Source organism: Perna viridis, chromosome 10, assembly GCF_037379345.1.
Source record: "Perna viridis isolate PV_CMFRI_1.1 ecotype Kerala chromosome 10, ASM3737934v1, whole genome shotgun sequence".
Lineage (NCBI taxonomy): Eukaryota > Metazoa > Mollusca > Bivalvia > Mytilida > Mytilidae > Perna > Perna viridis.
The window spans coordinates 30,306,586-30,332,979 of record NC_142454.1 but is presented as its reverse complement, the minus strand read 5'-3'; the positions used below and the strand labels follow the sequence as shown (position 1 = coordinate 30,332,979).

The 26,394-nt window shown below is 32.5% G+C and overlaps 1 protein-coding gene across 1 annotated transcript in view; it reads right to left on the bottom strand.

Moving 5' to 3' along the window:
• LOC148605324 (periodic tryptophan protein 2 homolog) overlaps positions 1-26,394 on the bottom strand; it is a 48,740-nt gene that overhangs the window by 3,536 nt on the left and 18,810 nt on the right. The window contains exons 15-18 of the mRNA XM_088550905.1: positions 25,969-26,116; positions 10,112-10,286; positions 7,001-7,219; positions 1,004-1,229 (exon numbers count right to left, since the gene is read on the bottom strand). Of these exons, the coding sequence (XP_088407031.1) occupies positions 1,004-1,229; positions 7,001-7,219; positions 10,112-10,286; positions 25,969-26,116 (768 nt within the window). The remainder of the gene's footprint in view (positions 1-1,003; positions 1,230-7,000; positions 7,220-10,111; positions 10,287-25,968; positions 26,117-26,394) is intronic.

Here is a 26,394-nt window from a genome sequence, read left to right as displayed (position 1 = left end):
CCATTCATACCAAGTTTGGTTCCAATTTGTTAAATCGTGTCAGATGAGAAGAGTTTTGAAAAATTGTTAACGACAACAACGATGGATGCCAAGTGATGGCAATAGCTTACATGGCCTTTGGCCAGGTGAGCTAAAAAGATATCTCAATTGGACATGAACAAATGAAGGATGTACATGAACATGCCAACAAACTAGTTGTTTAAGTATTTTATAATCATTTGTACAAAAAATAAGGAAATTGGTGACATCCTTGTTGGTTCCTGTGAAAGATTTTTATCCTTCACTGATAGCAAAAAATATATAAAAAATATTGAAGTGTCATTAATCTTATTATACAATTATCAAAGACCCATTTCCCATCACAGACGGACAGACAGATCCCTATATAACCCCATAAACTTTGATTTCAGGGATGGGGAGTTGGGGAGGGGGTATAGTAACTTTACCCTACAAGTTTGAATTCAAACATTTCCTTACGGATCACATATTGCCTAGTAAAATCAAACAAACATGTTTTTCTTATTGAAAAGTATAAGGTAGTTTTAATAAGATCCAACACAGCTATTACTTACTTAAGAAGGTAGATATATGGTAAGGGATATAACTCTTGAAATCAATGATATGTTTGTATCATATTCAATTTCACCAAAGCCTCTCAAACTTTCCTTTGAAGCAGAATAAAATCAATCCAAGTTAATTAGATGCTTACATAATATTGATGTGAAATGCTCAATGCAAATGTTCCAATGATTTTTAAGAGTTATGTCCCTTACCTTACCCTAGATCTACCTTCTCAAATCTTGAGAAAAAGGTTAGGTTTAATTAAGTGATAATTTTTCCGGAATAGCAGACCAATTTGTCGATTATTTATTCTTCTATGACATGCTTCAAGACATTTTGTGTAACACATAGGCTGCTTCTATTAAAAAAATATGAAGAGATTAGTATACATAGTTAGACCCCCATATTTTCTCTTCCTAATTCAAAAATAAAGAATACTTACAGCTTCCCAATATCATCATATTTCCTTGTAATATTTTTCTGTAATGTCCTTAAAACTGGCATTATCTTCTGAGATCGTTGTTTTAATTTTGGTCCATGACACATTAAAAGTTTATTCATCCATCGTAAATAGAATTCAATGTGAGCTGAAGTTTCTACATTTGAAGCAAGGAAATTCAGGAGTTTATCCACATAAATATCTGGTAAGTTCTCACTGATAACATCAACTGAAATAAAAATAAAAATATATACATGGCCGTTAATAACACATTTTGTCTTAAAAAATTTAATACTTTATCCTAAATTTTTTCTGAAGTCCAATAATGACCAGTCTAATTTCCTTAAATCAAAGATCTGAGGAATACCTAAATATCCCAATGGGGGTCAAAATATTTGACAATAGACTAACAAGCTAACATTATATGGGTACATTTGATATTTTCTAGACAGATTCAAAATGCATGTTTCTCAATTATTGTACAAAACAGTAAATTAGGCTCTATGATTACACCTCAGTCTAATAGTAATCAGGTTTAAAGAAGAGATGTTTTGATATTATTCATGACAAGTTTAGCTGCAACTGCAGCGTTCTAGGATTCCTATTTCCTGTTACCCGGGCCAAGTGAAATTTGGGTCAGGGAAAGTTAATTCCACTTTGGCAAGTTGAAAACTTCATATGCTGTAAGGGTTTGTTTTGTTTAGGGAAAGCAGTCCTTGACTGTGGGAAAGTTGATTTTATATGGATATTTCCTGAGGAAACCTCAATTTCTGAAAAATCCTAGAACACTGAACTGGTCAAATGATTTTTAAGTATTTAAACATAGTATGAAAGTTTTACAGACAACAGACACAAAACAGTGGCAGATCCAGAGAATCACCTAAGGGGGACCCACTAGGGGCTTACAAGAAAAATCCTTGATGAACACATTTTAATGCATGCATTTACACAATAAAATATGCTATTTATAAGTGATGACAATATATGCTTACATGGACCTTTGTTCAATTTGAGCTAATAAGGCATGCACATCGATAAATAATCTAAATCACGATTACGTGATGTATGATACACAATGCCCACACAAACAAAAAAAATACATTTCAAATAGTCATAATGACCTGCAAAAACTGATCAGGATGACAGATAAGACATGAGGTTTATAACAGGTTTCTAATCATGACAAAGATGTTTTGCCTGAAGCGCTCTCTAACTATTTATGATATTGTGAAAAGGATTTTATGTCATGAAATATATTCGGTGAAACCTGTCTAAACTACCCTTGAATAATTGGAAAATCTTAACCAGAAACCTTTTAAAGTCCCTTTTAAATCTATTCAAGTGTGTGTTTGAACCATGCTTGGGTAGCCCAATACCTGTCTAAACCAAATAAATTCTAAAGTAAAAGGGGTTTGGTTTAGAAAGGTTTCATTGTCTATTAAAAAAAAGTTTAAGAAAAAACAGATTTAAAAAAAAAATTCAAAACAGATCACAATGGATTGATTGATTGACTGTTGTTTCACCTCCGACAGCGGATATTTCATGCAATACAGGACGATAACATTTGAACAATCTGGCGCAGCCTTCTTTCAACAGTACCAGTACTAGTTTTACATGCTGAACTAAATTTTTATTGTGCTAGCCTACTGAAGCAGAAGCCAACAACTCAGATGTGTATTTCTGACTCCATATGGCAACCGTTAGACACTCCTTTTGTATATAATGTGAGATTAGTATAGAAGCAGTGAATACTGATTTTAAAGTCTTTGGTAATTGGTATGACTTGCCTAAGGACTCATAATATTCCACATTACAGACAAGCAGGCTACCACAAGACCACCAAGGTATTTTAAAAAAGTCCTGAACTTAACTATTACCCATTAGACAAATGCAGGTAATTGCTAGTGTCAGGAAAATTATTGAATTTGAAATATGCAATACATGTCAAAAATAAGGTGTTGATGGAACAACAAGTGATACCCTGCTATGTAATGGTGAAGAAAAAGGGGGGGGGGAGGAGTGGCAAAATACCCTAACTCAAAAACTACATTTTGGATTTTCCTGAAAATTATAGTTATCCTGTATTTTATGGTACTAAACAACTGCGCATAGTTTCATTCTCAAGTTATTATCTGGAAACAGATAGAGGGACCAAACGGCCACACAACTTTTCACACAACAAATAAAACCTCGCCACTTGATGTGGTGGGGTGTAAAATCTTATCAAACAGACAATTTTTAAGAAGACTCTATTCTAGAACAAGTATGTAGCTGAACCCACTGAAAAATTCTAGCTACAGGCCTATACATTAAGGGTTTTCTTTCTTTAAAAACTTCTACTAACAAGATCACAACAATGGGGTATGTAAGTCTCGTTCTGGTTTCCTTTCTTTACTGGAATTTCCGACGTAGAACATATTGAAAACCGTATCCCTTTTTAACAAGTGTCTGCCTAGAACAGAACTATTGTAAGGCTTTCTTGTTTTCCACAGAAAATTATTTAAATGCATTTAATGAAGGAATCTGTTTGTGATTTTTCCAATAAGAATTGATACATGCATATTTACAGGGTATGAAGTTCACATTTTATAAACCTTGTCCTATCTGGCAAGTTAATGAAAATTCTACTTGCCCAAAATTTACCGGTAAATCTACCGGCAGGTTGTCCTTCAGGCAAATATAATTTTACCTTTACTTTAATTTATCCAAATAGAGGTGGCACTTATCCCAGGCAATAAGACAACCTTTAATATCATATTCTGTATATAAGTAAAAGTGCACTAAGTCTATTTAAAAGAAAAGTCTTCTCTGTAGTCTAATAATTCCAGTGGTGGATACAAGATAATATGAAAACCTCTTATCTAATTTACAAACTCATCTACAAACTTCAACAGGAAAAGTTAATGCTTTTGATGTCTTGTTCAAAAGAATGCGATAGTATGAAAGGTTTATTATGTAATTAAAGTAGAAAGTTTTGGCCTCCAAAAAATATGTCTCCCGCCCCTCGGTCCAAAAGTTCAAAGGGTATAATTCTCACAAAATTTCCAGATAATATGCACTTACATATCATGTCCTAACTATATATGTAACCTACAAAGTTTCATGAAATTTAGTAAAGTAAGGAGATGTGACACAAAAGTGTGACAGACAGGGAGATCAATGTCTCCCCTCCAAGGTGGGGTGGAGACATAATCAAATAATCTTTATAATATAAATAGTATGAAAACCTATTGACAAAAAGCTTTGACAAGAGCAGCATGATATGACCATAGCCAGTTGAACTGTGTTCACTTGTGGTAAGTGTGGACCCAATATCAGTTTTTACACACTAAACATAGGGACATAAAGTTCATTATGGCCACAAGACACAATTCATTTGAACACAGTATTGCACAATATTTTGAAATTCAAATCATGGATCACTTTGTATCTCATTATTTCAAAAATAGTATATGATACGGTATAATTTGTCAAGCATACTTCATAAAGCTCTTGTAATTAGCCTGAAATTTTCATATGAAATCCAATGATAGTAAATTTCAAAATTGCACCAGAAATAAAAAAGTCATTCTCATGAGAAATTTAATAAAAAAAAAAAAATTTCTAGATCTGCACCAAAAATTTTAAAAACATGATTTTTTAGGGGATGGCCCCATAGTCTCCTTTTAAAAGATGTCTGAAATCTGATTGAAAAACGCAGGAAAGGATTTTCGTGAGAAATCTAATGAAAAAAAAATACCAAAATACGACCAGAAATAAACAAGCTAACATTCATGAATCAGAAACTTGTTTCTGGCCCCTTTGTAACCCCTTATTCTTACTTGGCTGAAGTCACAACCCCAAAAATCAATCCCAGTCTATCTTTTGCGGCATTTGCACCTTGTAATTCTATTTCAAAAAGATTGATTCAGTAATAGTCAAGTAATTGTTTGATTCCAGCCCCCTTTAGGCCCCTAATTTATGAAAAGTTTAGGTCTTAACCCTAATTAATCTAAGTCTGACCACTGTAGTATAGAATATTGTGGAATAATATCATAGAAATTCTTATGCTTTTTTTGGAGTTATACAGTTAAATTCCATGAGATGCTTATTTCAGTCCCTTTTTGGCTCTTAATTCTAAAACCATTGACACCATAACCTCCAAAATCTATACCAACCTTCCTTCCATGTTTTTAAACCATGTTATAAAATTTTATAAAAATCAACCGACTAATACTCAAGTTATCACATGAAAACTGAGTGTCTACAGATGACGACGACAACAGTGCCATACAATTATATGACCGCAAATATTTTGTGGTCATATTAAAACATATATAGCCATGTATAGGTGACTATATCACTATAGATATAGATACAGTAAATACACATGACATTATTAAGACTGCCCCTTATAAGGCAAACTATTTGTCCTGAAGTAAAGGATTGAATAATATTTTATCAATTTAATTGGAAGATATTCTTGCATTTTAAAATATGCAAGATTTTTATTATTTTTTATTTTGCACTTCTGATTGTTTTTACACAAAAGGAAGTGAGGGTCAGGGTCAAAATTAAGCATATTTTCACAATATATGTAAACAAGCCATAGATATGACAAAAAAATGCAGTAGACCCTATTTTCCATAAGTTTCGAGGAATAACTTGGCTTATAAACCTTAAACAATAATAAACAGAACTTTTTGGATTTTTAAAGGTTTATTCAAAAGGGGCATAACTCAAAACAATGGGTTTGCAATGATAGTATTGAGTTTTTTTTAAATTTATTCCTAATTAGGAATATTTGATTACGGTAACACTAAACCCATCTATAACCTGTGCACATGATGCATATTCATAACCTTAACTTCATTACTGTTTACTTTACAAATGATAAATATTACTACATCTACATGCATGTTACTGAATTAAAGGTTTAAGTATCAATCTTCATAAAAATCAGAAAGGAGGTGAGAACCCACCAAATTCACTTATTGTACACATACTAATTTTCGCTATGTTCCTGGTGGACAGAAAAACGTGAAAAATAGTACCCACAAAATTAATTTTTAACACTATATAGCGCCAAACCTTTCATGAAACAGGGAAAATTGATACCCACAAATATGTTTGCTTGACAGAATCCGTGAAAATTAGCAACCATGAAAAATTTATACGTTTACAATACTGGTATATTTCTCATACAGAAACAATAACAGACCACATAAACAGTCATAGTTTTCATTCAATTTGTTGCACTTTTGAGAAAAAAATTATGCAAATTGTACATATAATTGGCACACGTCATGAATTTAAAGCCTTTCTTGTATGCATGGTTGTCTCCAAAATACAGGTCTGCCTGCAGAAAGGAATATCATATGTTACATGTTACGTAAAAATATGGCGTATGTAAAACAAAAAAACATTGTTTGTTCATTAGGTTTTTCTGCACCACAAATCACCTCTACCTTTGACAGTGCCTGAATTTTATATGAACTTGTACTTACATAGACATACAGGTAGATCAAAGTTACCAATTCATCACTTGACAAAATATGTTCTTAGTTTTTCACTGTGTGGGTTTAAAAATCAAATTAAGTAGCAATTTCGACTTCCAATTAATAAATCATTGTAGCCGTAACACTACCGTGCTCGGATTTTTACAGACACACCTTTCAAATAATTGTTCATAGAAAACATTTAAATTTTAAACAGAGACAAATGTAGATTACCAAGGTTTCTGTCACCCTAAAACTGGAATGTTTAGCTCATATTAATCTGTATCAACATAAGTCAGTATCCTTCTTGGCAATTAAAATATTTAATCCAAAATATCTGACTTGTATGTAAAGTATTATTTTGCTTGTTGGGTCCCTATAAAGTACCAGTTAAGTGTGTAGTTGAACAAGAGTATAGTTAAATTTTAGATTTCAACCCACGAGTTGTAATCCCCTCAAGACAGAAGAAGAATCTATAAATAACCCCTGCACTGCAAGCATGGGTATAAAGAAAACTACTTACTATCAGAAAATGGTATGGATTCCAAGACTTCTTGTATCAATTTCGTCTCATTCAGTCTAAAACTCAGTATCAAAGCAGTTGAATATTCTTTGTCATGAAGCCTTTGTTGCACACTAACTGGGGTAATGTCTGTTTCAAGGTCATAGGGGTCAAAGAAGAGATTCTGGTCAAGAGAATAGATTAGCATGCCCTCTGTGGTTGTGGCTGCCCATGATCTGCCTGTAAAACAAAAATTGGAGTATAAAAAAGTATTCAGATTCCACTGTAAATGAAATTAAGTATGATAAATTGAAAAATCGATAATCAGTAACTGAAGAAATTACTGTAAACAGTTCTTTATTCACAATCACAACTTTTCATGGATTAAAACAATTAAGTAAAGGTAGTCCATACAAAAACCAGGCACATTTTATATCACAAATGGATCCTTTCTCAAAGTAGAATATTGATTTTTGATTAACTGCAAAGATAAAAGGGATATAAATTACATAAAAAGCCGTGAAATGTGTTGAATGAAGGGAGAAAACTCTTTAATTTGAGCAAAATTTAGTTGATTTCTTAGGGAACTTTAAAATCCCTTTCTGAGTCATCCATTGTGAATTCATAACAACTTGATACCTTTTTGATATACATATGGTATATACATTACATTGAAACAAAAAAATTCAATGTGATAAAATTGACCCTGTGCCCGGTACAAACTCATCAAGACTTGTTTGTTATGATGTGAACTTATCGTGGTTATATAACTTTAGTTGATATTTTGAAATATTGAACTTTCACTCATTATGATGCTTATTATTAATAGAACTAGATGCATCTATTTTTAGCCTAGTACAAAGAAGGGTCTGCTCAACTGATCAAAATGTACTCATCCTGAAATGCATGAAATATCTGCCGCAAGACGAAAAAAAGACACAATCAATCAATCAATCTTTTTAATAGCCAGAATCCACATTCATAAAATCATAATCATGTAGAAACAGAAAACACTGTTAAGATCTATTTCCTTTCTCATTAAACAAGCTTTTAACAATCTGATAAAATTAAAATAAATATGGAAAGTGACTCTTATTGGAAAAATAATAATTTTTAAGTATGACATGCATGAGTTTCAAGTGCCAAAGGAAGTATCATCTCAATAAATACTAGTTCGAAAGTTGTTTTGATCACAATATATTTTTAAATGATTTGTAAAATCTGTCAGTTAGTACAGTGGATTCCTTTCAGTTACATATCAAATTTGTCTGAGAGAATAGTACAATTATTAAATAGAAATTATTGTTTAAGGAGGTAGACCTAGGGTAAGTGACATAACTCTTGAAATCAGTCAGTGATATGTTTGTATTATGTTAAATTTCACCAAAGCCTACCAAGCTTTCACTTGAAATAGAATGAAATCAGTCAAAGGTATGTTTATGCTTACACGATATTGATGTAAAATGCTGAATACAAACATTCCAATGATATGGAAGAGTTGTGTCCCTTACCCTAGGTCTTCCTCCTTAAAGGAGAAAATATAATGTTCTCACTGTATCAAAATTCTAATGCCATCTCAGTTCACAGTCAGAGGAAAGAAAAAAATAGAAATTCCTACAAGATGGAATTCACTAATGATGAATTGTTACCTATTTAAGGACATTTTGGAGTAATTTTTTTTAAATAAATTGCATGCAATTTAGAGGACTTTTGTTTATATGAATAAGATAGAGAATGGTTTTGTGTTTAGAGTTCCTATGCAATAAACTGATATGCCATGAACATGATGAAGTAGAATCCATTGTACTGAAAGGCATTACTACTGCTGAGGTACAAACTTTCTTGGTTTACTATGCCAGACATAAACATGAAGATGCACAATTTGGGCTAGTTTTAGCCCATCCAGTTCAGCTAAAAATGTGAAAACCCCATTGAATATGAAGATGATATCAGACAACAAGTAATATCACTTACAACACATTCCCTATCGATATAAAACCATATACTAACTTTGAAAAAAATTCATTCATTATGGAGTTAAGATATGGAAGCAAGAAACTGATGGATGGACAAGGTAAGTTCAATATGCCACCAACTCCTTCAGTGGGGTATGATCGATTTACATTTTAAAACGAAATAGAAATTTTTTTAATAATACTGACGGTCATATTACTGAGATAGAGGGAGAAATATCCATGAGACAACTACACATTTAGACACATACAAATGAAAGAAAAAACAAAAAGGGCACTATCAAGCCTGAGCTATGTAATGAGAGAAAAAACACAGTTAGTTACTATCAGCCCTAACAAGAAGTTTAGAAAATCACCAAATTCAAAAGATCCTGGCAAACAAATCCACAGCTCCAGGCAAAAAAGCATACTATAAGGCTTTGGGTAAGGGACACAACTCTTACAAATCATTGAAACGTTTGTATTCAGCATTTGACATCAATGTCATGTAAGCACCAATGTTACTTGGATTGATTTCTTCTGTTTCAAATAAAAGCTTGATAGGCTTTGGTGAAATTGTATATGATACAAATATATCACTGATTTCAAGAGTTATGTCCTTACCCTAGGTCTACCTCCTTAATTGTTCTTCCATAACTTCAGCAAATGAGCAGACTATTGAAATGATAATGTCAATTCCACTTGGACTCTAAACATGAAATTTTAAAGGATTATCTCCCATACAAACATCTGGTAATGATACTTAACATTGACATTAAAAGCCTCAATAAAATCTGAAGAACAGTTAAAAAAAATCGACTTATAAGGTCCCTTATAACTGGCAAAGGATCGATTGACTGATTATTGGGGTTTAATGCCCAAGCAGCAATATTTTAGCTATATTCAGGCAATGAACATGAAATGGATGATAAAACGAACATGAATGATGATAAAATGAAAACTGGGATGGAACACAAGGATAATAGGGTCGACAAATTTTGATTGCCACTAGAAAAAGGGAGGGATGGGTAGGGTCAGGCAAGTTAGCCTCCTGTGACAGAGCGCAAAGGAACAGACATAGTGATTCCTGTACATGGTATATCGGGGGTGGATTAGGGGAGGTTTATCTTGTATGGAGTAAGTAAATACTGGTACAATTTATAATTGCTTTGATTCTTACCTGTGGGAGAGAACCTTACACATGACACTCTGACCTCGGGTTTCCAATGACGACTGCTCATGTCACCCTTTTTAACTCCAGGTAAACTAAGGGACTTTCCACTGTCCTCTCCTTCACCTTGGTCAACCAGAGCCAGACTTCCCCATTCTGTCATTTTCTTCTTATCCAGAAACTCCTACGAAAAGAAAGAAATCAAATCAGTGGCGAATCGAGGGGGAGTGTGCAAGGGTTTAGCACTCCTCCTTTTTATTGATAATCTTTTTTCATTTTCATGTGTAAAATTGTCAAGTAATTTCAATCAGCATATAGTAGCTTCATCAACAAAACTTTTGATCACTTAGATGCTTTGAGTTTGATATCAAAATGTCTCAAAATAAAATGTTTAGCTGATTTTTACTGAGACATTTCCCATAGGTGTTGCGTACTTACAAAGCATATCAGTGATCAAAAGTTTTGTTGATTAAGCTATTATATGTTCATTGAAAATACGCCCATAAAATATGTGGTTAAAATTTCTTGAAATTTGATATATTTTACTTCTATTATCAAATTAAAATACTGAATAAAATTTCAAGAAATTTAAATAATCCAATAAATTTTAGAGAAGATATTTGGTACCCCCTTAAAGAGGCACTAAAAATTTTCTCACCATTTGTATTTCCTATTTTAGCAATTGACAATGACTTTCCACCATGCTCTCAAAGCACATAAATTTTATTATGAGTCCTTTATAGGCCTGTCAAGTACATTAAGTGTACAATAACCTGCAGGACCCTTACATCAACATATACACACTCAGTACAAAATCTGGTTTATTGTGACACAAAGTTGTTCTCTATACCTATACATACTAAAATATTATCTAAAGCAATAGAATTTTAGAATTAAGGATAAGGGATATAACTCTTGAAATCAGCATCATATTCAATTTCACCGAAGCCTATCAAATTTTCATTTTATACAGAATGAAATCAATCCAAGTTACTTTGATGCTTACATGAGATTGAAGGTAAATTCATTACACAAATTTGCAAATGATTTGTAAGAGTTATGTTCCTTACCCTAGGTCTACCTCCTTTTAAAAATACACTGAAACCTGTCTATGATGGATTTTCAAGGTTTAAGTGAGAATGAAACAGACATTATGGGACTTTAAAAGTGCCTGGTTTAGACAGGTTTTTGGATGATTCAGGGTTCACTTTGAACAGGTTTAATTGTACAGTGGATTCCACTCAATTGCATACCTGTTAAGAGGGTACACAACACCTAAGGGAAATAACTCTGTAAAATCAGCAAAACGTTTTATTTTATGACATTCTGATATTGAACTCAAAGCTACTATATGTTCATTTAAACTGAGACAATACCTCTAATGAGAATAATACCTCCCACAGTCTGTAGAAACCTATACATTTGAGCATCAATGTGGGCACAGGATTCATATTGGACTTAATTTTTACTCTGTTTTTTTTTTTTTTTGACAACACAAAAACAGAATATGACTGCAAATTTACGGTAAACATTAATTCCTGATAAAATGCTCATACCAATATGGTGCTTTAAAACACCATCAAATTTTCAAATTTTATAACAATCCTGCAAGTTGTTGAGGAGGAGTTATAGACAAGAGGTTCTGAAGAAATTTGCCAAAATATAAACAAATTTGTTGAAATATGCAACAAAATTGTGAACAGATGATCAAATTATGCAAATTAATAAGACGACTGCACAATACTCATAGAATGAAATTGAATTCATCATGTCATTTAGAAAGTGTAATATTCATATTTCTCCAATTATTTCATTATATCAGTGTGTGAAATTAGCAGTAGACTGGTAGATCGAGTATATGTAAAATCATGTCAGTATATGCAGAAACCAATCAATAAAGGCGGATATTCTATGAAAAAAATATATCTCTAATTGGTTTGTGTAATTGAAATACTAATTTTCATTATATTAATTTATTCAGTCCGAGAAAATATTTTCAGATCCTGGTTTCTTGTTACGATGTCAAAAATGCTAAATAATGAACTTCGCAATTGTTGTTATAGGAGTAAGAGTAATTTCAATTGATCGATACCCAAAAACATGACTTGACTGGTTTCCGATATATGTACGATATCTGTAGTATTACAGCACCTTCCCTTGATGAATCTTGCACAGTAGCAATGTTAACTCCTTGCTGTTGTGCATCATTCATAATAAGAACCACTGCTGGGGATAACCTCATTAACGTGAAAGCACTTTAATTCATGGATACTAATTTTCGTGGATTACGGAAATAGCACAAGTTAGTGGATTCTTGAATTCGTGGTTCTGAGGTTTGCAGGATACACATCAAGGAAAATCCTTATTTCGTTGGGAACTAAATTTTGTGGATTGGTTTATCCACGAAAACCACGAAAATTGGTACCCCATGAATAATGATATTTTCACAGTACACTATATGTATCTGGTTCTGAATGACTGCGCCTTAATTTTTTCTGCTATGTAGTGATGTAAGTTCCTCGTTGCTGTGTGAAGATCATGAGGAAAACTACTGCTAAGAAGAAACTATATTTCTTTTATTTCCTATTAATAAATAATACATTTTACATTTTTTTTTCAATCGGTTTATGAAACTGACATCATTACACTTAAGTGTTAGACCCTGTAAGAATCTGACAGTGGGTAAAACATGGTATAAAAAAACCCATCATTTTGATAGTGTAATTTGACTATTTATACAATCTGAATCAAGGAAAACTGACAAGATTTTCCATATCAAGCTAGCCCATTGAGTTACAATTTCATTGAAATGCACTGAAAATGAACATTTCAAGGGCAGATACCTTTGTCCAAAACCTAATTTTTCTAACATTATATTGAAAAATTTCTGAGCAAAGCCAGTGATGCAGAGATCAAATAATGGTCTTTTCAAACAGCGAAAGCATCCTTGAGTGATATTATGTTGTCAGATCGGTGGGGTTTTGATATGCATGTTTCTGATTTTAACCATTTTGCCTGATTCTTACAAACACTTATACTTAACACTTCATATTGTAATAATATCCTATATGGCTCACATTGTTATTTCTTGTGTATTTTGTATTGTTCACTAAGAAAAATGCATCTTTGCAATAATAATTATTGTATTATGATGTCTATGTATTTTGCCTGACAAGGGCCCATGATTGGTAAATAAAATGATGTCTAATATCTAAAGTATTAATAAGGTATAAACAGTCCGGCATGCCTTATGGCTGGAATATATATATATATATACTCAAGTATTTTTCCAGGGCCGTACGCAAAAATCCAGAATTAAAAGAATCTTTGGAAGATGATGCTAAAAAAAGAAAAGATTATGAACAAACGAAAAGGGTTTGTGGTACATTCCATAAACATTGGAAAATTGGTAGGAAGTGGCTACATTACATTCAAGTTTCGAATCTAAAGAAATGTACCTTTTGTGAGGAATTGTATCATAATAAGTGGAATTCTTTGAAAGACCGCTCTAAACTATTAGTTATAAACACAGTTGGATACTGCATCACACAAGATACATAAAGCGGAAGGACAGACAAAACTTGCACATGACATGTCTTGCTGAACATTCTGGTGCTGAAGGTTTCTATTGCTGTATATCTTTACCAACTTTAATCAATTGCATAACACCTTATCTCACCCAGTGACCAGAAAATACATTACAATACAAATAACTTAATTCATAAGCTTTATCCCCTTGCCCCCCCCCCACCCCCACCCAAAATACTTGTTAAAAAATAATGAAAAAAAATTTTCATCATGTATGCACTAAGTATTAGTATATGCCTATCCAGGATCATATGTCTGTGATAGGTTCAGCCAATTGTTTACAAACTTTTAAGCTCAAGAAAGTCCAATAACAAGTGTAAAAAACCTCACGGAAAAAGCAAAAATAACTATCCAAGAACAACCATACTAAAGCATGATTCTCAGATTGTAATTGCAATCTAAAATTTTAATAGAGATTTTGTCACAGTCATTTTGAGTGTATGAGACCTCTGATTTTAGTTTCCTACACTGATATATTTTGTTCAAATATATCAGATTTTCAAATAAAAGAATAAGCAGTTTTAAGCACATAATGTTTTGACCCTAGGATTACTGTTATTATAAGGGCTTCTTTAACTTTCCTCTGTGAATTTTGCAAAAGACACTTGTAAACAATAAGGAAAAGCTTGTACAACAAACACCGAGTCTAATACTTGTAGCACAACACTTAATTCAATATTTGTGACTCTAAGCACTTGATCCCATTGGAGAAGCTGGAACAGCATTGCTTCATTGACAATATGACACTGCTTTGGGTTAAAGGACACTGCTTTTATGTACAACTTCAAGACTGAAATATCCCACACATTAACATTTACCAGGCCATAAAGATATGACAGATCCAGTGACAACAGATAACCAAAGCAGTCACAGAATGTATCTTAATGAGGAATTGGTCAACCAAAAGAGATGCAGATAAAAAGAGATAGACACTAGACTTGAACAATATAAAGACAGGTTCCAGCAAGGACTTGCTCATGTTATACACTTTGCTGACACTACATCTGAACTCTTCTGCTTGGACTATAGACTTCTGATTGCCAATGTAAATGTGATGTTTTATGTTTATAATATAATCAGAGTGCTTACTTTTAACATATTCCCATTTTTTCACATTCTGGGGCCACAGGACATAATTTAGCCATTATGCAAAAGTAATCTCCCTTGTGGGTAGGTATCCTAACATAGGATCAATGGGGGATTTTCATTAAATTGTGTTTTTTAGTGGAGTCTGAGTTGCTGATTTGCTTTCGTTACTTTGTATGTATGATTTTAGTTACTTTATGTTCTTTGTTGCGAATGTCTGTTTTCCATGTCTGGTCTTTGTCCCTGGATTACATTCTTTTGATTACCGCTATAACCTTGGTTCCCTTGATTACTCTTCAAAATAAGTTGCTAAATCAGAGGAGAAAAAAATTTGACATGAAGGATACATATCAAATTCATCTAAAAATCAACCTCTGGTGTAAAAATTTGGTCAGGAACTAATTAAAAAAAAATAAAAACTTAATTTTCACTACCTATCCAAATGGTGGACAAAGGGAGGTAATTTGCAAATCCAAAATTGTACAAAAAATGTGCACAGTTTGTCAAGTAATTGTGATAGAATGTATACAAAAATGTAGTGCTTCATATAAAGTTGTTAATGTTGAATTGATGTTAAAAAAAGATTTAAAAAAATAAAATATATATATATTTATCTGATATATTGATAAAGTTCAAATATTATTTTCAATATTTTTATATTTATTTTTCAAATTAAAGAAATAAGTAATTTACCTAAATGAAGTAAACATAAACTATATTCATCATTAATGATTACACCATAATATCAAACTTCACTGAAAAACAAGTACTATCTTCAAAAAAAAAAGATAGCCCACACAATAAAATTTTGTTCTTTTTCTTACAGGTTTCTACATTTCATTCAAGAAAATAACACATGGCATACAATTTCAATTTTCGATACAGTTTTTTCAAACGCCACTAAGTTATCAGTAGTTGGCCAATCAGAAAACAGAATCGTGATCAGGTGACTTGCTTTTCCATAGAAGAGCATCCTTCAAGTCAAAAGGTAAAAAGCGAAACTATAACGACTGCATTGGAAAAATCTTATTTATATGCAGATTGAAACATACATGTAAGAGACCTAAATATTATGAACAGACAATACAACTCCTCTATGTCAGTGAAACCTTGGTCTTTTTGTTTATATGACTAACTGGTGTAATTAAAAGTGGGCAAACCAGGATAAAAACCAAATAAATTAGATATTTTCCATTTAAATGATAATTTCTGTCAATTGCATATTTTTTTTCTGACAAATATGGGCTAAATAACTGTACTTATATATGTGTCAAATTTAAATATAATTAGTACATACTTATAACAAAGACATCCAGACCTGAATATTTTTGTCTATAAAATCAGGTTACTGCAACTTTTAATGGAGATAAAAAATTAATAAAATTGCCCCCTAAGTCAAAGATAAACATTCTCTTAACAATGAAGCAATGTAGTTTAAATTCTTATAATTCACTGCTGTAATCCATCCACTTGTAATCATAAATATGCCCGTGTTAAGTAAACAAACTGAACAAAAGGATATTTTAGTCCTTCTAGGAATCAGACACCAACCAAAATTTACAACAACAATCACAAACTTCACTTGAGACACCATTTTACTTAAGTTTATAAAGTACACTGAACTGTGAGACCTATCTAATCTGAACTCTAGATTTAATATAGGAAGCCTATGTACACCAGACATCGTCCATTACCTAACATTTGCTCTAAAACTAATCTGGCGTGTTTAAATTTTTTGAAATTTAACTCAGTGGTATACACTAGTGTACTTCGATAAAGGAAGCAAAATATATGAATTTCAAAAAAGTTTGACCACATGTTTGATGGGCATATTCTCAATGAACATATAACAGCTTTAGCAGCAAAACTTTTGATCATTACTTAATATGCTTTGAGTTTGATATCAGAATGTCTCAAAATAAAAAGTTTTGCAGATTTGTAGAGTTATTTCCCTTAGGTGTTGTGTGTCCCTTAAGTCCATACATAAAAGTTTTAATGAGTTTTGATCCTGGTTAAACTTAAGGAATATTTGCTACTCATGTTAAGCCATTTTGGTCAGATTTTCAAACCTCTGGTTTTATCCCATTTCAGACATGTAGCATGCATATTTTTTTGCCCAGTGAACTCCACTTTTCCTTTCATAATTTCACTAAACACAACTTAAAACGTTCTTTGAAAAGTTTTTTTTTTAATGAAATTCTTGTTGTTTCTTCAGAGTGTTAAATAGATAAAACCTATGAAGACAAAAACCTACAGAAAATCATGAGAAATCAGCCAAAATTTCAAATACTCATCTCAAAAACAAGCACACTGACCAATCAATTTTTTCTACTATTTATATTGTTCAAGCACTTTGAAATCCTTGTTATTTTTTTAAAAAGCAGCGAAACTTCCTTATCACCTGCTTAAAACAAACACATGATTCAGTCAAAAGAAAGTTTAGTTTAGACAGGTTTAATTTCACCTAACAATCCTGTATTAACTTACAAATCTGCCTTATCATCTACCAATATAAAAAAAATAACCTTTGTTAAAAGACTATGATTAAAATACCCCTTTGTAGTACATTCTATGGAAATTTTACCTATGTAAAAATTACCTGTACATTAAGAGCACCTGTTTTTTGTGACCTTGATTTCGTTTGCCCTTAGATGCTCACTTAAGACAAGTTTAATTGTATATATAATATGTTAAATATTATGTTTTGTTTTGGTTTTTGCTTTTGTTTTGTTTGTTTTAGGTTGAGTAGCTTTGAACTTGGGGCTTTTTAAAATACAGACCCCATGATTTCAAAAGAAAATTTCATTTACCATTAATTTGAGCCTCCATGACTTCAAAGGAAAATTTCTTTAACCATTAATTTGAGCCTCAATGACTTCAAAGGAAAATTTCTTTCACCATTAATTTGATTAATATGAAATCCACAGAAGGATTTTTGTGAATCTAAAGGAATTTGGCTTACAGACACTACTATGAGTCACTAGAAATGATTTCCCATATACTCAAGTGAGTTTGAAAGAAATGGCTCACAGGCATTCATGTGAATCTAATAGAAACGACTCGCAGGCATTCATTTTAATCTAGAAGAAATGACTCACAAACATTCATGTGTATCTGAAGAAATGGCTTACAGATGTTCATATGAATCTGAAAAACATTTATCAGTGATAGTATTGACCTTTCTGAAAACTACCCCATCCTCATTTAATTTTGAAAATATGTATAACAATACCTGTGCATGTAGTTATTTTTTTTATTTCAAAACTGATGCTTCTTCGTTGTCACTGTATTAATATGGCAGTAAAAATTTTAAATGGGCACACTAAAATAGACAAGGGAAGGTAAGCTTAGGACCAAGAAAAACTGAGGAAAGCTCATTTGGTGATATCTCCTGCTCCCGAGGGCACCTCAGAAGTCATACAGGAAACCTAATAAATCATTCAAATGGAAAACCGAAATAAGAGGAGCACATTGGCATCATGTGATAAAGAACATGTTAATGTTTCATTTGTTCATATTTAGCAGTTTTTAGAGGAATTGCAGCTAATTTAGAACTGGGACAGACAAACAGGAGGACAACACGATCACTATACACCTCCCGCTTTGCATGGGGTAAATAATCAATTCTTATTTGGCATTATTTATGATTCTTCTTTCTTGTGTACTCCTTTATCATGAGCAAACACTCATTTTTCACCTTTCAAGGGCATTAACTCTATCGAGGAGTTGTCCAACAGCTTTGAGCCTATGGGAGTTTGTAAGCCTTATCATAAGTACCATTTCATCAATTGAAAGGTTTTTCATATCTCTCAAAGTTTAGGCCAGGTGAGTTAAAAAAGGACCTCTGCTCATCGTTAAATTAAATCATAAACATGATTGTGTTATCAGTAATGCTCATCTACATGGTTCCTAGGTAATTTATCTCAACTAAAATACATACTTGTAAACCGTAAAATTTTTGACGTCATTTTTATTATCATGGCAAAAACAAAACTGAGGTGATTATTCTTTTTCGAAGACCTTTATAATATGAATTGGAGAAAGTTCCTGAATTTAAAACCGTGTGGAAGTAGATTGATAGCAGAAGTTACGAAAAAAAGACGGAACGAAGATTCAAGTGATAATCAAAAGAATGTATTACAAGGGTAAAAACAAAGATCATGAAATAACCAAATACCATGTACAAACAAACAAAAGTACTGAGAAAGTACTTTTTTCCTTGGGAACCAATTTTCATGAAGCAACTCGGCGGGTGTTTCTAGAAAAGCAGAGGACATTTACCCTACCGGTGCACCTGGTCCATGCTCCAAGTTTTTAGTGGAGTCCGAGTTGCTCATTTACTTTTGTTACTTTGTATGTATGATTTTAGTAACTTTATGTTCTTTGTTGTGTATGTCTGTTTTCCATGTCTGGTATAACCGCTATAACCTTGGTTCCCTTGATTACTCTTACGAAAAACTATCAGTTTGTAGATTCTAGAGTTTGTGGATTTGACAACTTTACCATACAAACAAATGGAAAATTTCCTTTGTGCTGGGAACCAAATTTTGTGGTTTACTCAACCCACTACAACAACGAAAATTGGTACCCCATTAACATAAATACTTTCACAGTAAATGAGCATCTGCACTGAAACCTGGGAGCATAGACCAGGTAGGGTAAGACAGACTGGTGTAGGCAAATTCAGTAAAAAAAAACATTGTTTGCAGGGATGTAAAAAACACATCTGAAGGCATACATTGCATGTATGGTAGGGTTTCAGTGTGACACCTCTGAATTCATGATACATGAAACTTCTAAACTTATGTGTAAAGCAATTAGTAAAGGTACACACAGTAAATATTTCTTCCTCAAACATGTTTTTTACTGATATATTTAATAGGTTAATCTTAAGGAGAATTCCTACACAATTTTTTTAGCTTGTACTAAAGTAACCTTTTCAACCTGAAACTAAATCAGGAACTTATCTAGAAATTAAGCTACAAACCAAACATGAAGTTGTACAGATTTTTGTGTTGGATATTACAAATATTAACAGGTATCAAGAGAAGGCCCATCTAAAAACCAGGCAGTTGGGTTATACATGACAAATTTTGTTTTTAAACAATTTTCTTCCATTTTATATAATAAATGCATCCTTTCTCAAAGTTGAATGTTGATTTTTGATTAAATGCAATGGTTAAAGAGAAAAAAAATTACATAGAAAGCATTTAAATTCATTGAAAAAGAGAGATAACTTTTCATTTCTCTTCTATCATAGCATCTGACTGATTTTTACATGGACAGCTTCCTAACAAGAATTAACATGTTATTGTTGCATTTAGATAACTTAAACTGTGGTCTGTTATGATGTCACAAACAAATAATAATATTCTCACACTATAGTATCTATAGTACGTTCTGAGGCACCAGGTGTCAGTTTCACAAAAAGTCGTAAGTGTAAAATTGATCGTAAGTAATGACGTCATAAACTAAAATAGCATTGTGACGCCATGATTTACGATCAATTTCACACTTACGACTTTTTGTGAAACCGACGCCTGGGCCTTACAATTAAAGAAAAAAATGGACTGACCTACGGTAAAACTATAGTCCCTTTTAATTTGGCTTTATCGGAGGGACATAAATTATAGTGGTACCTGTAATCATTTGCATGCCTTTAAAAAAAGAAGTTATTGAAATTAACTAACCTTTGTGAGCATGCTCATTACCCATGGGTGCACATGGTAACTTGAAATCTTTCAAAAACTTCATTCCTTATAGGCAAATTAAAAAGTTCTCCCCTTTACCGTTTTCTGTGAAATGAATCTAATCCAAGTTTCCCTTGTTACTAATCATTCAGCAGATTTTAAATAAAATATACAAAAAAAATCAGGTGACAAGCCAAAATCATTGATTTTTTTACATAGTCCCCCTCCAAAAATAGTCCTCCCCATTGACCAATTTCTGTGAACACAATCCCATCCAAGATAACTACTAACCATTCATTAAAGTTTGAAGGAAATAGGCAAAACAGCTGGAGGCAGTATCAAGGCTACAAAATGTTAAGACAGACGGACAGACAGGTCAATTATAACTGTGTTTGATAACCTAAAGGTTAACCTCAAAGCTACAAAAAGTTAAAACAGACAGACAGGTCAACCATAACTACATTTGATAACCTGAAGGTTAACCTCAAAGCTACAAAAGTTAAGACAGACAGACAGACAGACAGACAGACAGACAGACAGATCAACCATAACTACGTTAGATAACCTCAGGGTTAATCTCAAAGATACAAAAGTTAAGACAGACAGACAGGTCAACCATAACTAAGTTTGATAACCTCAAGGTTAACCTCAAGGCTAACCTCAAGGCTACAATAGTTAAGACAGACAAATAGGTCAACCATAACTATGTTGGATACCTCAAGGTTAATCTAATAATTTAATTTGATTCAAGCTCATATACATATTATGCTTAACCTTCACATAAAATTTAATAAAAATCAATTGTCCAATTCAAGATGAGTTTAATGTCAGGTTTTAACAAGTTGCATGATCTTGCTACTTCAACAGGCATAAGATGACAGTTATCCCCCTTCATGCACATCTACACATAGTGTCTAACAATGGACATTTGCAGAAACAGGTGGCTGAACATTTGAGTTTTCTGTCTGTGGTGTTTTAAATGACCAATAATTTACTTGGGGGACTTCCATTTGAAACGTAGCTTCAACAAATATGTTGTTGATTAAAAATTCCAGCATTTTGTAAACATCTTCCTCTGTATATTTGGAAGATGATTTGGAATTATTTCTTACAAGGTATGAGGAATCTCTACCAAGAACTATATATTTGTATCTAGGTGTACCATCTTTTTTGGAAAAACAACGATATATAATGTTTTTAAGTTGGGGTTCTAACTGAGTATGGGGAAGAGAAGTATACAGTGTTGAAAAATCATAGGTTTTAAATCTATTATATTCAGATAATAGTCTTGAACTGATTGTCACCAAAAGATCTTTCAAATTTTCAGGATCCACATTGAATTAATACCACTATGGGAGTAACAAGTGTTGTGGTAGGACTGCAGACCCTCTTTGACAGTTGTGAGTATAGAAGTTAAAAGTTTTGAAAGAGGTTTGGTGGTACATTCTGCAGATCCAGCTATGAAACGTTTGTATGGATTCTTGTGTAGTTTAGGAATCCAGTACAAAGACGGTAAATCACAATCATCATCCTTAAAGGTGTGCACAGTAGACCAGCACAAAGATAGTCCAGAAATGAATCAGAAACTAAAACTAAACTGTGACTGTGGCAAGCACCCTATAACATACAGAAAATGAAAGAAGGATGGGAAATATTGGAATGTTGGTAAAAGTGACTCATTTTTACACAGACTATATGTCTAAAGTGAAATCAATCACAATATAGTTTCAACTTCCAAATTGTAGTTTCAGTGTAAAACCTGTTTATACATGATATATTTATCAGCCTTTAATATTGGGATTTAAGTACCATTCTGAGTAAGAATCAGGCAATGAGTGGCACATCATCTTCCTCAATTTAGTCTTTATAACCTCAAACATATTCAATACAATTGAAAAGCAATTTAAATTTATCCTGAAGCATCTGTTACTTAGACACTTTTTTACTGCTTATATAGGAAAAATGTGCATGAAAATTTTCCCGCCATTTTTCCATAGTACATTTCAACTAAATTTGACCTATCAATATCTTAAAAAAGCAAACTTAACAAATACTTTGACAGTTATTTCAGAATGTCATGAGGTACAAAAATCTGGATAATGCAATAAAATCGCTGCATTTTGTTTTTCATGTGCCATTTCTTTTACACATTTTGCGTGATCCTTAGACAGAGAAGTACTTAAAGAGAGCTGTTCATTGGCCTTCTCTTAACAGAACACTCTCGTTAAAATTGGGTTAAAAATGATTTCACTGTAGGACCTGATTTTTTTTCACTTTATTTCCAAGCAAAAAGGATATTTATATCAAGCTGCTTAATCTTACATTTTGAACACTTATACATGTTATATTTGTCTGAAGTGCATCCTCAATTAAAATTTGTTTACATGTACCAGTAACTTAACAAATATCCAAAAAATAGGGCATTAATGGAAAATTAAGTGATGCACCGCCATGTAATATGGATATGAATATGTTAAATAATCCTGGCAATTGAAAAGTTACGTAATTATTTGTTCTGACATTGTATGTGCAAAGATGCACGTATGTTTATGATAAAGAATGATAAACATTCTGATTACGTATATATAAAGTGCATCCTCAGTGACATTTTGTTTACATGTAGCCTACAACTTATTAAATGCAAAAACCACACTAAAATAAAATGTTTGGCAGAGTGCAGCTAGAAATGCTCGAACCCTGGAGACAAGAGGAGACAGAAACTCAGGTCCCTCTGGTCGAACTGGAATAAAAATGCTACTTAGCTAATTAAAGAACCTTAGTGAGCGTGCTCACATACCCCATGCCGCCCCATGTTGGATACCCAAGTAAATTTGTTCGTAAGAGAAATACATGTGGAAGGACTCCAATAAAAGGAATAAGAGTGTTTTTAAAGCTTTAGACCTTTATCTTCTAACTACATTCTGTTACTCAGAATGATAGTTTCAAACTCCAGACTGTGATTTCTTTGAGTTTTAGTCAATCCAAAGTAAATATCATCGTAGAAGAACAAAACATACACTTGACCTGTAACTTATCATGGTGAACTTATATACCAAAAACCATGTCATAATCTGCAAGCAATTAGAAAAACAAAGTCCAAAAAACAGTTATTTCTGTGAATCTAGATAAGTTCAAGGGCTGTAATTTTGGTAAAAACCATCAAAGTGGAACTAACTACCGGTACACACTTGTCCTGTAACTTATCATAGTGAATTTCTATACTAAAAATCATGTCAATATCTGCAAACGTTTAGAAAAAATGTCTGGAAAACTATAATTTCATGAAATTTGCTAAGTTCAAGGCCTGTAATTTCGGTAAAAACCATAAGAGCGGAATAAAATGTACACTTGACCTGTCAACATCTGCAAGCATTTAAAAAAAAAGTCAGGAATTTTTTTTTTTTTTAATTTAGCTAAGTTCAAGGCCCCTAATTTCTGCAAAAAACATAAGAGCGGAACGAAATGTACTCCTAACCTGTTACTTATGATGGTGAACTTATATACCAAAAATAATGTCAATATCTGCAAGGGTTTAGAAAAAAGTCTGGAAAAATGTTATTTCTGTGACTTTTGCCAAGTTCAAGGCCCATAGTTTTGGTTAAAATCATTGGAGCAGAACGAAAGTTTTATTTTACCTGTAACTTATCATGATGAACTTATATACCAAAAATCATGTCAATATCTGTAAGTGTTTAGAAAAAAAGTCAGGAAAACTGAAGATGGACTGACGGACTGATGAACGGGTCAAAACATTATAACCTTCGAAACTTCGTTGCATGGGGTATAAAAATGAGACTGAACAACAACGTGACATTTATAAACCACAGGCCTGGTTGATAATTCAAGCTTGATACAGTTCTAAATTGACTGTGATTAAATATTTGACACAAAATATATAAAAATCAAAAAGAAGATTATATCAATGCAAACTAGAGGCTCTAGAGAGCCTGAATCACTCACCTGGAGAACTTGAAATCTTGGGTCATATCATTTGATCATTCATTGCCCTCTGGCAGCAGTCGTATTGAATCAAGTGAAACCAAAATTTTATCAGATCTAAGCCAAGATATAAGCCAAAATGTATTTTCCCATGAGGTTTCAATGGCAACATTGAGTGGCTGTAGCCACCTGCTGAGCCACCCGAGCCACACAAAAAATGGATTGTATGTAGAAGGCATTGCGGTCATCAACCCTATCAAGATTCAAAACATTGGCAACTGTGGTTTCTGAGAAGTTGATCTTTGAAAATTGGCAAATCAGAAACTTAAATGGTCTCTGGTGGCCACTTTGTTTAATCCAGTGGAACTAAAAGTGGTTCTTTTGTAAAGGCTCTTGGGTATATCATTTCTGCCAAGTTCGGTTATAATCGGTCATAAGGTTTTCATGTAGTTGAGCAAAATTTGAAAAGTTTACGGACAACAGACGCAAAGTGATGGCATAAACTCATTGCAACCTTTGGTGCAGGTAAAAAAAATTCAACAAGTTTCATGAAAATTACTTGAAGCTTTTAGAAGTTATTGTACAAAAATGGGAAATCCCCATTTTTTATGTATTGAGTCCAAAAACTCAGAAATTCATAACAAAAGAAGCAGAATCCAACATTAATATTAATAAACTATATTCCAAAGTTTCATGAAACCACCACTACTGAGTTATAGTCCAAAACCTGTGAAATTCCCCTTTATTATGAACAAAGTCCCATAACTCTAAAATGAAACATTTTAAATTGAATAAATTTGAAAGGGAGTTTCATCAATATAAAAAAACTACTCAAAAAGTAAAATTAAAAATTGCTGCAAGGGTTTTTGAGTTATAGACCGAAAATATAAATCACCCAATTTTTGTACAAATAAAGTATCATAACTCAAATAGGAAAAAAGCAGAGATTTATTCACAGGAGAAACCTTCTGCCTATTCTTGATTTAAACTATTTCTATACTAAAGATGGTAAAATTATGATTTTAACATGCTTGCTAAAGCTTGCACGTTGAAAATCTTAAATTTACCATCTTGAGGGGAGAAATTAAATAAAAACAAATACTGAAGGAGATTCAAGGTCTGAAATCATTTTTCACACTATTGCATACCAGTATACAGCCAGTGATTTTGTTGGCCTTTTTCAAACCAACCTCATTCATTTTTTATTGGGAAAATTTTAATTCAGAAATTAGGAATAACAGTACAAAACCTTTGACTACCAACTGGCAAATGGTTTATCTATTACGGAATTTTTTGTTAGCCACTTTTCTTTCTAATTGTGAAACTTTCATGTGTTATTCCTACAACATCTTCAAAGGAATAGAGTGGGTAGGTCAGCAGGGTGTTTTTAACTATCATATTTTACATTGATTCTATGAGAGAAACAATCTGACTTTGAGAGTGCTTATTTAAAACTTTATGGCACACTATTTTTAGCTGAAAAAATAGGGTGTGTAGGGTAATAGGAAACACACATCTTCTTTCAAATTTGCCTAAGCAATCTTTGAAAGCCAAAAATCTAACCTCCATTCCATCGAAGGACATGTTACAGGATATTTCAAACTTTTTCATCAATATCTGATCTCGGATAGAGTAAATACAGACATTCTTTGATCGTCCTGCTGCTAACAGACACTTTCCATCCGCTGAATAGCATATTGTGTTGAAGGCCCTGAAAAAAAAACATCAAAATGAAGCTTAATTGTATTTACCATATACAATAATACTTGGTTTGATCTAATGGAATTGATAATAAGTAATATAAACAAAATTATTTAATGAATGACTGTTAGATTTTATTAAGAAATAACCTCAATCATGTATTGCACATGAAATAACCTGCCCAGCAATTACTCCATATCATTCAATTTAAGTATCAAAATTCAACAAGTAAATCATAAAAAAAGGTTTTAGCCAATCAGAAAGCGATTTTACTTCAGAAATTAAATG